The sequence below is a fragment of the Lycorma delicatula genome, chromosome 1 (genome assembly GCF_047948215.1).
Source record: "Lycorma delicatula isolate Av1 chromosome 1, ASM4794821v1, whole genome shotgun sequence".
Taxonomy (NCBI): Eukaryota; Metazoa; Arthropoda; class Insecta; order Hemiptera; family Fulgoridae; genus Lycorma; species Lycorma delicatula.
In genome coordinates this window covers 196,623,265-196,641,849 of record NC_134455.1, presented here as the reverse complement: position 1 = coordinate 196,641,849, position 18,585 = coordinate 196,623,265, and the positions used below count along the sequence as shown (strand labels likewise).

Below are 18,585 nucleotides of genomic sequence, written 5' to 3'. Positions count from 1 at the left end.
AGTCAGTTATTTTTACATGGATTTGAATACTAGATCGTGGATACCAGTGTTCTTTGGTGGGTGGGTTTCAATTAACCACACATTTCAGGAATGGTCGAACTGAGACTGTTCAAGACTACACTTCATTTACACTCATACGTATCATCCTCTGAAGTATTATTTGAAAGGTAATTACATCAAAACTATCTTTTACCATGTCACCTTCTGTATACTTCTGGTTTATTTCTTGATAACAGATGAATGTATATATAGTCATAAATTTTCAACATTGAAAATCTTGTGGATATTGAGATATTGTGTTGAATAGCACTTAATTTAATGTAGAAGGCAGAAACTCCATTTTGATCTAAAGAATGCTAGAGATTACGTAAAACTAAAAACTATGTTACAGTAAACATCATCATTATTCATTTATTTTAACATAACAAACATGAAAATACAATAGGGTTAATCATCTAATCTAGCCCAAAAAAAGAATATTAAATTATTTATTAGTTGTTATTAATTTAAATGAAAAACGTAAAATCTACTAGGTGCATTTGAATTAAGTTTCTTTCAGAAGATATTAAGAATTCAGCAAAGATGTTTTCATCCATGATGGTGTTATCACTATCAGCAGGCTTTGCTCATGATCTTGTGTCATCATTGGGATGCCAACAGCCCCCCCCCCCCACATCATCGACTTAATCACTCGCAAGTAATTTTATTCTTTGGTTCATGCAGTGCCAAAGGCAATGTAGAGATATTTTTGAGCCAACTTTTCTGCTACACCAAATTTTTTTGTAATATGACAATGGCAAATACAATCAATTCTCTTTGAGATAGTCATCATTGAACCTATGTTTATTTAAACAATATAATAGGGTCTGAAAAATATATCAGCACTTTGATTTGGGAGTTCATTCAGATCTAAAAATAAAAACGTTTGGTGGAAGTTCTTTGCTGGTTTTACATTTTATATAAAGTAGATTTAGATCCCAGGCTTGTAGATTTGTCAATTGTAACTGAAATTTTACCTGATATATTCAAAACCTGTTGGATGATTTTTTTTTTTCATTTCATCTAAAACATGATGACAATCTGTTACACTAAATCTGGAGTATAATGCAATACCAATGTTCATCTCATTTACCTTTTTGAGCTCCAAAAGCTCAAGATTATCAGAAAAAGTCCTACCATTTTTTTCCAGATAGTATGCTGACCTAAATATTTTTATATTAGATTGAAGATGAGGTGCTTTCATTTTGTCACAAGTGTTTTGAATTTTTTTGTTATTTTGCCTTAGCATGGCCTCTGCCGAAATGTGACCTGCTAACTGTTTATGCAGAAAAATCTTTTTCTTAAAGAAGTGAGCTAGGCGGGCTTTGTAGACCCATTGAAAGTGATTCTGAATGGAGACCATTCTTTTGAAATTTCAATATATTTGTTTTTAAATGCACCAAAGTGAGAAACTTTCTTGCACAGTATACAATCTAATTTACCACTTTGGCAATCTAGCCAAGGAAACACATCCATCTTACGATTCCACATTTTGATAGTCCACATAGAGGACCATAGCCATTTTGAAATATTGTCTAATTCATCACTATCACTGATCATAGATAAAGAAGAGACTTTACTTACAGCTGACAGTTCACTTTCATCTTCTGAAGATAGATTAATCAGTTCTGAGGTAGGTGGCCTTAACAACAGTTCACTTTCATCAGACAGATTGGTGTTTCTTGTAATGCCTTCATTTTTAGATTGATTAAAAATGACACAATGTTTTTTTTTTTCTTTTTTACATGGCTCTATGGTAAGGCAGCTGAGTTAAAAACCTGTGAGCACAAAACAGTAAGTAAAAAGTAAGACACATTTAGCAATCACACTCATACCGAAAATTAATAATTTGACTCATCGGCATGCAGCAGACAACAGACACACATAACTGATAGGGGAAAGAGAAATGGGACAAGGAGTTGCATTAGCAGACATAATTAGTCTTTAGGAGACTGCTGAGGCAACAGGAGAACCACTGGTGTCCACCACCGCACCCACCTATATCTTGTACATATGATTGGGCTAGCAGCACATTGTTCATAGTTATATTAAAGAATACGCTTTTCAGTAGGTCTGCTAGTGTATTTATTTTATCTGTTATCTACTATTTTAAAATTCTTTTAATTAGAATACCACAGTATATATGACAAAATATAGTTTTAGCAAGAAAACAACATGGATATATCCCTCCCATATATTCCCATCATACTATACCACTGATTTTAATACTTATTTAAAGTATTAAAGCTGGGTTTTAAATGGCAAAAGATGCCACTGGGGTTGTATTTCAAGTTATGTTTTTAATAGATTTGTTAACATCTGAATATGCTTTCATTTACATTAATAGGTGTAAAAGTTTAATTTTGTAGTGTTCAGTTTTTAAGTGTTGAATTAGTAATCTGATCACTGCTTTCATTTTTGGTTTTTCCAGTGATGTTAATTGAAGGCTTTATGTAAATTATTAGCAAGCAGTGTAAATGTATATTATTCTTATTTTTTTAATTTATTTGTAATACTGCTATAAAAGGTATCATTTACTTAAAAATAATTGACGAGTATGTTTAATTTTGGAGACAGCTGTTTATTTTTTAATTACTATTTTTATACTACCATGTGTGTCTTTATTCAAAATAAGTAATAGGAACAATATTAAATAATAAATTAAAATATTTTGAGCATAATGTTATATGCTTAATTAGATATAACTATTTATACTTAATACTTTTATTGAAATGGTTTATTAAATATTTTGATAAATTTATATTTTTTTTGCTTTGTTGATTTTTAATTACTTAGTAAAAATTCACTATCTGTAAGTGTTTAGTTGTGTATATTTATATTTATTGAAGAGGTAATAGTAATAAGTATTTTTTTGAAAATATCTGTTGTTCTTCCTATAATGCTAAATATAAATTGCTTTTCTTGTTGTAAATTAATTATAAACAAAACATAAATCATGTAAGTATTACTGTTATTGATATTTAATTATTGGAATAAAGTAGTGTTTGCTTTTAATGTCTATTTTTATAGCAATAGTTATGAACTTAAATAACATGTATTATTTATAATATTATCTACATAGTAATGCAGAAAAACTAGTTAGCTTGATTATTGATAACATATATATTGTAAATTTTAAAATGGTTGTACATTATAAAAGTATTTTAGTATTTATTTTTTTTTTAATTTTTATTTTAAATCTTAAATTAATGTTTTAAAATATAATTATTGTTAGTAATAAAAATGTAATTTACCATATTAACTGACTACCTTACAATCGATTGATAAACTGCAGTGAAGTAGGTGATTAAGGTCACTGCAATGTTAGTGATTTTATTGAGGGAGAACTTTAACGTCTAAAAGATTAGATTGTAAAGTTCAGTTTTAACATCAATTTAATTTTATAATTTTTCAATAATGATAACTTATGAAATTTACAACCATGGTTTTAATGAACAAAAAAAATTGCAATCAAAATTTTTGTCCGCACATAGCTGTTTGCTACTGATACGAAATGTTCATTTTTTGATGCACCGCTTACTTTTATACTTATATAAAATATGCATTTAATAAAAGTAATTTGTACTAACAACTTTCTTTTTTGTTTGAACAGCATAACAGAATGTGATAAAATATTAAATTTATTAAATTATAAAATATTAAATGACACAGTTTCAGAATTTTGAAAACAAGTTAAGTATTTATTATTAATTTTCTTTTCTTATTTGTCATTAGTGATGTGTTGGGTTTATAGTTTTCTTTTTAATCTTTTATGAAAAGTAATTATTTCAAATGCTTACTCCACCAGCCAAGTAATAACTATAATAAAAAGGAAATTTATAAAGTAACATTCATAAGTGTTTATAGTATGTTACTTAATAAAAAATAATTTAGCAGAATACAGGATTTGGACACCAGATAATGAAATTTTATTAATACAAATAATATATTTTGTTAAATTAAGTATTTTCTTCTAATGCCAACCCATATTTACAGAGATAAAAAGAGGAGTAATAGAGAATTTCAGTGCTTTTATTCATTACTATCTATTCAAGATCATACATGCCATTTATTACAGTCCAACTAAAAATTACTTTCACGCTGGGAAACTTATAATTTCTTGAGGTATAATTATAAATTATGTTATATAAACATAAAATTACTAAAAAATTTCTGTTATTTTACATAGTATCAGCTGTTTGATTGTAATCATAAGCTGTAAGTAACATTTAATCCCATTTTTTATCTGAAATATCAGCTCGAGACTGTTTCCAATTATAAATTGCACTGCTATGTTAAAGACTATGTGGGAAAGTTTTGAAAACTTTGGATAATTTTTATGTCTGTAATTTGTAAATGAAGAGACTTCCAGAGAAAAACTATATAGTCAAAACTGTTATTAGTGTTCTGTATCTTCTGAAAAAAATTTGAATCCATAACTTATAATTATAGCATTATAACAGCAGTATTTTCCCCAAATATGCCTCAGAAATATACAATTTCTGATAAAAATTAGTATTTTTATTTTGAATAATATTTTTTATCATAATTTATACCCTTGCTAATGAAAATGAAAGTAGTAACAAACAAAGTATTAATAGCTATTTCATAAAAGATTTGCAATATTTAAAACTAATCAGTTCTTTATATAATTATTTTAAAAAAGTCAGTTAAATAACTACAAAAAAAGAATTCAATTATATTACTTTTGAAATCAAATGGTAGGTAAAAACCAATCCGTTTTAACTTGACCTACCCTTTCAATTCTTGTTATTCCCCTCACCATACTGCTTACTGTTGACAGTAAATGGCGCTGTAATATGAATTGGTACTTTTGTTACCTTTACATTTCCTCCAAAAATCCCAAAATTTGGCCTCTTCATAGAAGTAAAAAAGAAACTGATTCAAATCTCATATTTTTATTTATCCATTTCTAAAGTTATGACAATTATAAAGACTGAAATTTAGTTTTTTTGAACAGATTAAAATCTAATATTTACCATATTATCTAATTTATAATTGGTTGAGAAACTGCAGTAAAATACTGCAGAAACTGCAGTATGATTAAGATCATTGCAGTTAGTGATTTTATTGAGGGAGTTTACGTTCAAGATCTTCCATTTAGTGCATAAAACTACTTTCATTATTAATTTTGAATATTAATAACTGAACAGAAGATTTTAAGTAATTTACAGTAATATTTTACATACTTTGTCATTTGGACTGATTTTCAGTGTTTCTTAAAATTATTTATTGCTTATTCATTATAATACAGCATCAGCACGTGTAAATATTTATATTTATAAAATGCATGTGATTTCAAATTTTTTAATCAGCCTGTGTTCTGTAGTTTTGCATCAGTTTTATGTAGCTGTCAATAAATATTCCCTGTCTTCTGTGTCTGTCTAAAAATGGTTCATTCTTCATGTTCCTTTAAAGAAGTTGTGTTTTTTATACCTGTAAAGAACATTTTTATATTCCTTTTCAAAGGAATTAATGGCAAATTAAGTAACTGTTTAACATGTAGATGTCTAGCAATAAAACATCAATTTATTGATTTACATGATTTTAAAAATTCTACTTAATTCTAATACTGCAATGCTTAATTTCTGCAATTAGATACAGAATTTCTTATTTTAATTATCACCCAGTTTGTCTCTTCCAACCCACTACTGCTGCTTAAAAACCAAAAGAACATGTCAGTAAATTTTTTTTTCATCTAAAAACATTCTTTATTAAAAGTAAGATTAATTATTTCATAATTAAGGTTTTAACATTAAAATAGGAAGTTACTAATTTGAGTGGTATATTAATCAGGATAATCTAATTAAATTATATATTTAAAAAAATTAATTTTTTTTCAATTATATACTTTATCTGCATTATATGAACAAAATTTTCCTGTTATGGTAAAAATATATATTAAAGTTCATTGCATTAAAAGTGGTTGATAAGAATCTCAGTATGGAAGGAATACCAGCATTTGGGCTTCACACACAGATTTTTTAAAACAGATTTATGAAGTTAATAATCTCTGGTTTATGTTATTTCATCAAAAGCATTTTCATTAACAGTCTCTGGTTTCCTTTTTTAAGAATTTTTATTTATGTGCCAATGCAAAACTCAACAATTTTATTCATTTCAGTGTATGTAATGCATGTAAGAGAAAAACAGTAAATATTGTCAGGATCTTCTCCTAAAATATAAAATCATTTTTTTTAAACAATGAACCATAATAGCTTACAATTTCCATCAACTCAGTAGAATTGGTTTTCCCATAACCTAGTCCAGATTATCTTGGAGAACATTCACATATTTACTAAGACCTCTGAATTCATTAATTGCTTTAATATCATGTGGAAAATTTGGTGACTCCTTTTTTTATTTATCCATGGCTTCTTGGTGACATGCGTAACATTGATATGAAGATGTGCTAATTTAAAAAAAAAATTATTAGAACAATCAAATTTATATAAATAATGTAACAGTTCTAAATTAGTGCAAGGCATGTAACTCAAATAAGTTTTTATTAGAAAGTTGGGACATGTCTTGAATATCCCATAAGCCTATCTCACTTAACGAGCAACAACAAAAAAAAAAAATTAAGAAATGTTTAGGTTAAAAATTATGTTTCATTAAACATTGTGGTAACTGTGTTACTGTCTTTAACATAAAAATAATAAATCATAGATTTAAATTTTTCCATTTCAAGTATCTTAGTAAAAAATGTACTTTTCACATGAAAGAATTTAAAATTGTTAAAAAATGACCATTTATAGTATGTAGTATAACAGTGAATTTAGCTTTAATGTTTGCATTTTTTTTACTGATATTGAACAGATGTTATTTAATGAAGAAATTGTATCTTCAAATAACAGCATATAAGAGTGAAAACTTTCCCTCCCACAAGTAGTATAATTTGGAATGATCTGCTACACGCGTAATCTTTCGGAAATCTACATATTTTAATGAAAGATTTATTTTTTGGTAGTTCTTTTGTTTATGTAAAAACAGAACAATTTTAATGGTTAGGCAATATCAAAAATCTATAAATTGTCAAACCAAGAATCTCTGATTGAAGTAATGGTTGTCATGTGTATTCTGACTAATTCTTTTAAACATTTTTTTTTACATTCAGGTATTTTTTTTTTAATTTTTATTTATTTCATATCCCTTTTCTCACATATAAGAATCCTTCCAACTGTTATGAAAAGGAAAGATTTTTTTTTTCTTTTATAAATTGGTTATGAAGGTAACTAACTGTAATTTAGATTGTTCATTTATACATATCAGAACAGGCTCTATATTTCTTCAGTTTAACTTAAGTAATCTGTTATAACTTTTTGGCTTAATCTTGAAAACTTCAGTCTGGTTTCTACAATTATATTTATTTTTTTAAATTTTATTAGTAGAAAAAATTAAATTGGCAAACTTACCTTTAAAAAACATACAAGAGTTTTAAAAATGTTTGAGGAATTTTAATAAAGCTGAGGGCTTATTAAAATTTTTTACCTCTTCACTGCAGTATGTCAATAACTTTGTATGCAGTATGTCAGTAACTTTGCAAATTTCAGCCATTTATAAAATAATCTTTAATCTTTTTATGGAAATAAGGCATTGAATGAAAACATAGTATTTTAACTTGTTATTGCATTTTATCAGAACTGACATTAACCAGTGCATTTCACTAGATTTTATAATAAACCTGTTGTTTTTGACATACATATTTGTGTTTTTTTAATAATCATTGTACTTAAGTTACACATTTTTATTATTTCATATTATAAAGCTAAATGCACCTTGAAAATGTTTTGTAATTCACAGTAATAAATGCAATTGAAAATTTTATAATGTAGCTAATTTTTTAATAATTCAGATAAAAGCCTGAATTTTATTGACAATATATGTATAAAAGTGTGTTACTGAAAATATACTATTTATTTAAATGTAGCTCATACCACTGGAAAAATAGGAATACTAGTTACTTTCGTTATTGCTTAATTTATCTTATTTATTATTATTAAGTATAAATGTATGAAATAAACAAATACAAATAAAAGAATGAAATATATTTTGGAATACTGTATTATTGAACTAATCCTTATATCAGTAAATTTATATTACATAAAACAAAACATGAACCATAATTTTAAATTGCATATTTCAATGAGAACTCAAAAGCTTATATTCTTGTGTTCATTTTAGAGCTTGATCATTTCTTAATAACTAAATGTAAAATGCTTATAATAAAGATAATTACTTCATTTTCTATCTATTAACAAAGAATAAAAGTACCTGATTTACTTTACATTTTTCACATAAAGTCTATCCTGGCTCATGGCTGGATATATATAGATTAAGTGAACACAAATGAAAGTTTGATAAAACATTAAAAAACTGAACATTATAGAACTTCACAAAATTTAAACTTTCCCATCTTCCCTTTTTCCATTTTCCGCAAAAATATTTATTTTCATGTAACTCAGTATACATTCTGAATATGAGCCAAATCAGACCATAAATGCAATTTTTATAAATATTTCAACCCCAGCGCCATCTAGCAGGTCCATCTTTTGCAGAAGGTATTTCTTTCCATGTACACATATTCTGAATATGAGCCCAATCAGACCATAAATACAATTTTTGAAATAGCTTGACCCCAGCACCACCCAGTGCATCCATTTTTTGCAAAAATATTTCTTTTCACATAAATAATGTATATTTTGAATATGAGCCAAATTGAGCCATAAATACAATTTTTTTAAATATCTCGACCCTAGCGAGTCCAAACTAATTCAGAAACCTTTGCGGGCGTGCTGCCCCCAACAACTCACCAAAGTTTCATCGCAATTGTATGAATGGTATAGGAACGCATACAGGACAAACATACATATATATAAGATAAGATTAATAATGAAATAAAGAAAATTGGACTATATTTTAGTTTATGAAATGTAAATGTGTGGAATACTGGAAATATTCCGCTTCACTAGTTTTTAGAAGATGCATTGTGATGTAAAGATTAGGTATTATTTGCAGCTACAGCAATCGTATTTTCATTCTGCTGTGATATATTACTGTGAAATAAAACAGATCAAAACTATAAAATCATCTAACCATTAACTAATCTGAAACAAAGAATAGTTCCAAAATATATTTCAGAAAAGTATTTTGGTATGTATAAAATACATGGTTATTATAGCCATAGGTTATTCATAAAATTTATTTTAAAGATTTTATCAATAAATAATGTTTATCTCCTAGGAAGAAAAAGAGCTTGTTATTGGTAGTGGAGCTTGAACACTCCATAGATTATGAGTTATACCAGGAGTGGCTAAGCTTACTACTATAGGTACAGAGCAGAACAGGTTGAAATTTAGGATCCAGGCTAAGAAATACTTTACAGAAGCGTCTGTTAAGGGTGGCTGCAGTCAATGTTTGTTTCCCACATTAAAAGTGGCTGATGTATTGACAGAATCCACCATGCAAAGATTCTCCCAGTATTAGCATCATGGCAGTCTTATTCTGGAGCTAAAATTACTTCCTATTTAGATCTCTAGGGAAAGTGATATAAGAAGTTGTGGCAACTCTTATATCAGCAAGAGATGGGAAAAAAGATATGAACAGAAAGGCAGTACTAGAAGTATCAGTAGAAAATCCAAAAGAGATGCAGAAAAAGAGTAAACATTTTTGAATATCTAAAAGTAAATTGGAGCTATTAGGGTCTTAAATGTTAGCTGCGAATAGAAGATAGTAGAGATGGACATGGTGCAAGGATCCGTCCAAGACAGATAACCATATGATGATAACAACAATGTTTGTTTATATTATAACATTAACGATGCAATAAAATTTCAGTGCGAGACTAAATCGTGTTATTCTTATTATGTCATAATTTTAGGTTAGATTTTATTTTACCATAACTATATGATCAGTTCATTTCTAAGTACTTTTAATTATCATTAGATATTTTAACAAATATATTATTTACAATTTTATAAAACTTTACTATACATACTGTAAGTGGATCCTCAGACAGCCAAGTAGTTGAGTATTGCTATTAATGTAGAGTGGCAAATATCCAAGCATCATTTAAACAGATTAGGCAACAAAATAGTCTGTACATCTGAATTCTGGCAACTTCTTGACTAAAGTGATTTAAAGAATTAAGGTTAAAATTTTAAATTAAGATTTAGGTTCCTTCATCAAAAAAAAACACTCCAGAGCCACTTTTGGGTTGTCAGTTTACATCTGATCAGAAAGATACTTGTAATTTTAGAACACATTCTTTAAACAAAAAGAAATAAAAAAATTATTTGATTTTCATAAAATTTATTTAAAAAATCACAACAGCTGTTTTGGTACACAGTACCTTCCTCAGGTGTTGTGAATAGGATATTAAAGCCAAAAAAAAGTACATTACAACGTAAAAGGTAATTACAAAACCAAAAGAGATAAAATACATAAAGATAAAAGCAACAATAGGGAGTGTACACCTGTATTTGTAATATATAAATTTAACAGTAGATACAATTGGTTAGTTCAGAAAAAGGGGTGGTACTTAGAAAAACATAAGCCCATCACCTCATATCCATAAATTCAACAATGGTGAACTATTCAAGTCTATTCATTATTTAAAAGTAAATTAGGATTTTTAAGTTTATTAATTTCCAATAACTCTAAAAGTTTCAGTTTCAAACCTTTGTTTAAAAAGGAACATGAAGAGCTTTGAAATTACCATTGTAAACATGATTTTCATCTATTAAATGATAGGTAAAAATAGAAACCCTCTTTTTTTCATTTGGACGACCCAAGGATCACGATGAATAGCATTCAATTTCCTGTCCTTCCAATATTTAATAATTCTTTCTCAGTGATTATTTCTACTGTCCATGCTAGACTTTTTAAGATGTTCTTTTCCTTTGGAAACTTAACTTCTGAAAAGAGATCTTTCCAGTATATGTACTTTTGATATCTTAAGCAGTTTAAGATCCTTCTCAACTTTTTGAAACTATTTAGTTTTGGTTTTTCTGTTTTCAAAAAAGTTAAATATTTGTTTTGTTAATTACTGTTTTCCATTCTATACAGATATCCATAAGATTTTAAACTTTTTTTTTCTCAAAAGATGATCAATTCTTTTACAATTTTTGTAAAACTTTTATTTTTTTCTAAGTTTATAGATTCTTTCCTCTACACCTGGACATGAACATGTCTAAGTCAGTAGATATGCCAGCATGAATTATTTTGTCAAATTTGTTTATGGACTGCAATTAGTATAAAGGTTTAATAAAAAAGTAGTTTGTAGGAAAGGTGATGTCCTGAGAAACAGTAATACCAGGTGTACAAAAAGTCATCGGTCTTTTAATTTGTTATAATATCTCTTGGATGAGGTATTCATTGTTAATTTAAAATGAAAATCAAGGAGCAAAATGGACAGTTTTAGTTGCTACATTCATCGATGGCATAATCAGTTTCAAATGACCAGATGTCTGCATAAAGTAATTATTATGGGATGGCCAAGGGTGTCTAAAGAAGACATTCAACATTTCAGGGAGTCTCTACTGTGTAGTTCTAAAAAACATTGTTAGGAAGGCCAATCACGAAGTAGCAATACCTTGTTGACAATATAGAGTGTTTCAAGAAATGCTTACATATGCATCCATCCGTACCATTTACAGCTCTTAACAAGTTTTGAAGCCTGCTGACGTCACAGTCACTTTTTCACTCACCGAGTTTGATGATGAGTTAACATTTCTTTGTAGTGGAAAAGTGAACACATATAATGTCTGTATTTGGGGTTTTGAAATCCCTATGAACTCTTACAATGCAGCAGGGAGTCCCCAAAGTTATATGATTTCTTCCTATCCTGACAAAAGTTTATAGGCTGCTTTTTTTTTTTTTTGCTGTAGTAAGTATAACAGGAATTGCTTATTTGGATATGCTTTTTACATGGATTTTTCTTCAATTGCAAGATGGACAGTGAATTTTATTTGGCAACAAGATGGTGTGCTGCCTCACTAGCATTACTCTGTACGTAATCTGTTGAATGTTGTTTTTCACAGCTCCTACAATGGTCGGCATAATTCGATGACAAAGCTTGTTTGCCACAATGTTATACATGCATCTTAACTGGATAAATAAAAAATTAATAAAATTAGTTCCAGAATAACTTATTATATCTAATATTTCTTATGTATTAAGTTACAAAATTTTTTTAAAATATAAATGTTTACTTCCCATTTATTAAATGTGAAACCAGCATTGTCTAGAAAATATCACTGGCATATGTTGTTGCTAATTTTCTAAGGGCAATAAATTTGTGCTACAAAAATAATATTGATGATGAATAGAAAGGGCCCCATAGCGTATCTAAGGTATTCATGTTACAATTGATTTATTTAGATATTTTAATTTTGTTTTTTCTTAAATTTGATGAGTCAGCCGGCTAGTGGCAGCGTCTCGAACTTTTAACCGTAGGTTACGGTATCGAATCCCGGTCAGGAATAGCATTTTCACACGCTACAAAATTGTCATTTCATCTCATACTCTGAAGCGATACCTAATTGTGGCCCGGAGGCTGAAAATAATCTGATTAGTCAGCTAGTTTGTTATTAACTGGCTGGCTCAAGTTCGATTCTCGTGAAGAGTCTGGAATTTTATCATCCATTTTTTCTCATCATCCCTCATTAAAATAGTAATTATGAAGCCGTAATAAAAAGTATGTAGATTTTACACGTGGCATGAAAGAGCCACAGACAACATATTCGAAAAATATTTTTTGTTCACAAATACAACATATCTCAAATTTGACCACATAACGAACGATTAACTACCACTACACTACCAGCGATGAAGGAAAAGCTCCGGAAACATTTTCTGGAAGCAAATTTCGAATGGGAGTCATTTTTTAATATAATTGTGTAAATGAATCTGTGTTAGATGCATCGGCATTGACTACACATATGGACAGAAAAACAGTAATAATTATACTTAACGCGTTGGCAAAATTATTTTGTCAAGGGTTGATGAGAATCTACAATGTAGTTTATACCTATATAACAAATCTTTCTGTCAGTAGTATATTAGCCAGAATGAAAGAAGACAAACGCACCCAGAAATTTATAATTTTAATGTAAGATGTACTTCAATTAAAGTGGTGAAGAATGTAATTGCATTAATAGTATTGTCAATAAACTAGTTATTTTCCGGTAATCAAACGAAAATGTTAAAGAAAATATTCACATCCTTTTTGACTAGGTAAGGATGTAGTGTACTAAATACAAAATTTGGGTTCTCTGATAAAAACTTGTATTGTGAAGCCAAAACACGACTTTCAGAATGTAAACGCGCCATGATTCTGGGCAATAACATCGAAATTGTTAAACTTAAAATACAAAATTTTACTATAAAGCAATAATAATACGATAATCTACATGTACATGCGAGTGAGAGAAGTATAAATGTGAACCTGATACTGAAATATGCAGGCTGTTTGAATAAATATATTTGCACTTGGCGCATTCTTCAGGATATGCACATAAAACTTCACCAGCTTCGCAGTCCCAGCATCTCCAGGTTCGAGTAATCAGTTCCAGGCTTGTATTGTTATTTGCTGTAGATTGTCATCTTTGTGCTTGTTTGTAGCTCCCTAACAAAGTAAACAATATTTGTTATGAACTTACCTGATTTGGTCAGTAGAAATTTGGTCGTTCTACCTTTATTTCAGTATTGATTTTGTTATTTACGGTTTTAATTTGGAAATTTGTAAAAATATTGAAACTGTAGGTTATGTTATTGTTTGTATATTTTTATGTAAGCAACTCAGTTGCTCACTACGCTGTTAAGTTTACATACTTTTTATTTGTGTTATTTTTTAACTAATAAAGATAAACAATCTTTTTTTTAAATCTGTTTATCCCTCGTTGAATGTAATGATTTTATTTTACTTAAAATATTTATTATTTAGTTGTATTTTCTTTTGTTTTGATTGTTACTGCCTTTTGGTTCCAATATTAATGATTGTCTTTAATAAAAAAAAACTATTTATTTTGTAGGCAGAAAAAGTGTGATCTTGTAACGTAAATTTCCAATCATAATTATATACTGATAAATTTAATTCTTCTTTAATTGATTGTTATATTTTTTGATGTTTTTGATTTTGTATCCCTTTACTGTTTCCTGTGTTTTAAATATTTATGGCTTTCAAACAGTTATTTAAATCACTGTTATTTTTTTTCTTTTTTGGTTTTTGTCAGGCTGGAACAGATTATATTTGCTTTGTATGAAACACTATAATCTCGTTAATGTGCCGTGTCTAACATATATTTTGATAAAAAAAAGATTATTTCTAATTGCACTGCAGCTAACAGGCTGTATTTTTAGTTTTGATGATGTAATCTTGGTGAGTTGGTTAAAAACAGTATTGCTTTCAATAACATTCCTTTTTTTAAATTGCATCAATTCGTATGGTCATTATATACTAAAAAAATTCCAACTTCTTTTAATAACTATACTTGTGTTGTTTAACTTTGGTGATCTGTGGGAAACGTGAGAATTGTGGAATTGTGAAACGTGAGATTGTAATGGGTGCAGTTTATTACTATCTTTTCCCAGGACCCAACAGTAATGTTATTTGAAATTTTATGTTATGTTAGTGTTTTAATTTACATTTGTATGTTTTAATTATCTAGAATGTGCTGGAGCTTTTGTGACGTGTTTAAATATATTTTTGCTGCACAAATTTATTTATAGTATTTGATGTTTTTTCTTACAGATTGTAGAAGAAAATGTTATAAAGTTGTACACTGCTGTTAATGGCCGATTTTAATGATCAATCATCCAGTACCTCAAAAATAAATTTCAGTGATTTACATGAAGAATTAAAGAAAGCAATAGAAAATGATAAAAGATATTGGCTTGAAAACGATGCAAAATTTCGTGCTGTTAATCAACATGTGTCTAGTTATGAAGAATTTAGGTTAGTTTCTTTCTTTCATTTGGGCAACTTTGATAATTGATTTGATATGTATATTATAACTAGTATGATTTTATTTTATTGTATAAATCTTTTCTATTTTTAATTTAATTACCAGTGCCATTATTTTTATGTTGCATTTATCTTTTCTTATTTCTTTCATGCATTGACTGCTGTGGTCAGTAGCTATTAAAAGATGCCTGTAGAATTCAATGTAACCTGATGTTCTTAACTTGAATGATTTACAGGAACTAGTTGACTGAATATGGCTTTGTCTGTTTGCCACTTCCTTACTTCACATCCTTCAATTTCCAGAATGTTGTTCACCGTTGAGATGAACTAGGTGTTGAACCATCAGTTTGTAAGCATCCGGTTTACTAAACTACTCAGAACCCAATAAAATCCACGCTTCATTGTGTGTAATTTCCAAAATGGAATATAGTCACATGTATTTATCTTTTGAGCAATTCAATTTGTTTAATGAGCTGTTTAAATACACTAGTAAATGGCATCATAGAACAGAATATCATTATTTATAAATATAAATAATTATATTTATGAATATAAGTATTCATTTTTTTAAATTAATTAAAATAGAGGAGATAAAAAAAATCAGTATGGAAAGATTAATTTTTTGAATAGAAATATGTTTACTTCCCTTAACTTTTACTTGGTTTGTAAACCATGTACAAAAAATTACTGCAGGACTGGAAGAATGAAAAAACTCATAAATTCAACATTTTATATTAATACCTACTACCCAATTAAAGGTTTTGCATTGCAAAGTTTGAGAATAAATTTCTCAGAAATATTTTGTTGATATTCTTTAAAATTAAAACATGTTCAATTTTTCATTTACTGAATATTTGAAGGAATTTAAAATGTTTTAAGGATTTTTAGGTAAGTTTAAAAGAAAGCCTGTTTTTAGAGCTCTAATTCTGAAGGCTTCTTTGCTGATTATAATTGGTGAAGTCTGTATTTTATTTGGAGTGATAAGTTTATTTCACATTTTGGATCTCTGCTTGTACTGTTTTAAATAGGTCTACTAAATTTTAAGTTGATTAGTTAGAAAGATTGTATAAACATATTGAAAGTATGATGTTGTAGTATGAAAATAACTACTTTCATGAATGCTGTTAATTAATGTGTTAAGTGATGCATCTTTGTAAATCATGCCCAGTTTTTTTTCGGACAGGCCTGTAGAGGACCACGCAAATATCATTTTAATCCCTTCTGTTCTGATTTTCCCTGTTTCTTCTCCAGAATTCTTTTATTCTTTCACTATGCTGTGTTTTTCATTTTTCTGTCCAGCACATGCTTCTCTTTGCCTTTTTGCAGTCACAAGAACCTCTATTCTGCGGATTTTTTCAAAATCCGCAGTTGACAATTGAAAATGAATTTCTGAAAAAATGAATCTTGACAGTTTTTTATTTCTAATTTGCTTTATTTAGTCTTCCTTTACTTGTTTCATGTATGGGAGTGGAGTTTTATATTCCTAAAATTTATAAAAAAGTTTTTTGTTTAATTTATCTGAATTCATTCAAATCATATGTTTCACAAAATTTAATCTACTCTTTAGGATTGTGTAATGTATAATCTCTTATATAATATTTCTCTTTCTTATTGTAGCCTGTATTTTATTTAATTTGATGACTGCTTATACATATTTTTTCTATAAATTATATATTCTCTTTCGTTTGGCCTGGTCTAATTATATATTTTTGGATTGTGTTATTTTACTTAGGAATATTGTAAAAGCATCTCATCTCAAACCAATAGAACACAAAAATCTTCTGGGTAATTGTAAGGGCTGTATTTGGAATACTGTTTCCTCTCATAAAACTGAGAACTTTTCTGCTGGTGAAAAACAAAAGGTGATGGATCAACAGGTAACCATTGTTATTAGAATTATTTGGAGATAAATTTTAGTGCTAATCACATAACTGATAATAAATATTTTCTGATATCCTTTAAATTCCCTTCACCCTACTATTAAGTTTAATTCATTTTAAACTATACCTGGTTGAGCTTCAAAAGTTATCTAAACAACTAAGATTGTTTGGTGAAATGGATACTTTCACAGACTTACAGTTAAATTTAGATTGTTGGAATCAGACTAGTCACTATTTTTCATGCTATTAACAGTTTCATTTAACATAGGAAGCTGTTATAAAATATTATTTCATGATTTTTTTTTGTTAACCATCTGATTGGAAGGTCTGTGAATGGTTCCAATAACTTACTCTTACTATGTAGTAATAAGTAAATGATCTATCATACAGGAATGCCGGATGCAACTGGTTAATTACAAGAGTAATGTTATAGGTAAAATTGTGTTTAATAATTATGTTGGGATTTTGTTTTTCCTTTAAACCACTGTTTCTTCTTTTCCAAAAAAATAAGTTGTAATATACATATGTTATTCATGTAAATGAATAACACATGTATACACATTAATTTATAACACAAAAGCAACCATTAACACCATTTTTTTCTCTTTATGCTGAAATAAATGATCATTCTCAAGCATATAATTTGTGAAGTATCCAAATTAGATTAATGTCTGTGTAATAAACATAGTTTCATCAGAAACAAAATGCCAGAGGATGCCTGTTCATTAGATATTCCCGTTTTTATTATTTTATACTTTTAAAAATGTATGTATTTCCTCACATTGTTTTTGTTAATTTCACATTATTCATTCAACAAAAATGAGTAAAAAGAAAAGAGCCATGAGAAGATGATAGAATTAAGCGTAATAATTTATACACATAACTGCAATGAGATTGAGAATGAAGAATAGTAAACAATCTGCTGGCAGACATAAAAATAACCACATTCATGACGGTTGTAATTTAATGTGTTAAGTGATGTATCTATGTAAATTTAACTAGTAGTAATCCTAATGTGATCACTACTATAGTAAAAACAGTACACATCCATGGAATAAAAAACATATATTAAAAACAACAGATTATTATCGTATGCATCACAAATGAAAATATTGTCTTTGGAGAGTTATACTGGGTGGGCCAAAGATCCACTCCCTATGAAAAAAAAATTTTTTTATTATTAAAATATCGAGGATATTTATATTATTAATATATATTATATGTGTTATTAAAATATTGAGGACATCGTTAGAGAGGTCTGAGTAAAAAGATAAAGTAGAAAATGTAGAAGAAGAATGGGAGAATGTTAAAAAGGAAATTCTTAAATCAGCAGAAGCGAACTTAGGCGGAATAAAGAGAACTGGTTGAAAACCTTGGGTTTCAGACGATATATTGCAGCTGATGGATGAACGTAGAAAATATAAGAATGCTAGTGATGAAGAAAGTAAAAGGAACTATCGACAATTAAGAAATGCAATAAACAGGAAGTGCAAACTAGCGAAAGAAGAGTGGATTAAAGAAAAGTGTTCAAAGTGGAAAGAGAAATGAACATTGGTAAAATAGATGGATGATACAGGAAAGTTAAGGAAAATTTTGGGGTACATAAATTAAAATCTAATGTGTTAAACAAAGTTGGTACACCAATATATAATACGAAAGGTAAAGTCAATAGATGGGTGG

The 18,585-nt window shown here is 28.2% G+C and overlaps 1 protein-coding gene and 1 long non-coding RNA gene across 10 annotated transcripts in view; one reads left to right on the top strand and one right to left on the bottom strand.

Annotated features, from left to right (window-relative positions):
• Positions 1–451: 451 nt before the first annotated feature.
• Positions 452–13,842, bottom strand: LOC142326984 (uncharacterized). Of its 2 annotated transcripts, none has more exons than XR_012756885.1 (3): positions 13,722–13,842; positions 6,284–6,472; positions 452–1,817 (listed from the first exon to the last, which is right to left on the bottom strand). It is a non-coding gene; the product is annotated as an uncharacterized LOC142326984 (long non-coding RNA). The 2 variants fall into 2 exon arrangements; XR_012756886.1 differs by lacking the exon at positions 13,722–13,842 and adding an exon at positions 10,058–10,276.
• Positions 13,071–18,585, top strand: part of LOC142326939 (dynein axonemal assembly factor 19) — a 28,161-nt gene continuing 22,646 nt past the window's right edge. For 2 of the 8 annotated variants that reach the window (XM_075369670.1, XM_075369710.1), the window contains exons 1-3: positions 13,603–13,729; positions 14,813–15,016; positions 16,758–16,902. In XM_075369670.1, coding sequence (XP_075225785.1) covers positions 14,853–15,016; positions 16,758–16,902 — 309 coding nt within the window. In that variant the 5' untranslated portion in view covers positions 13,603–13,729; positions 14,813–14,852. The other 6 variants (XM_075369694.1, XM_075369678.1, XM_075369705.1 and 3 more) reach the window with 6 other exon arrangements.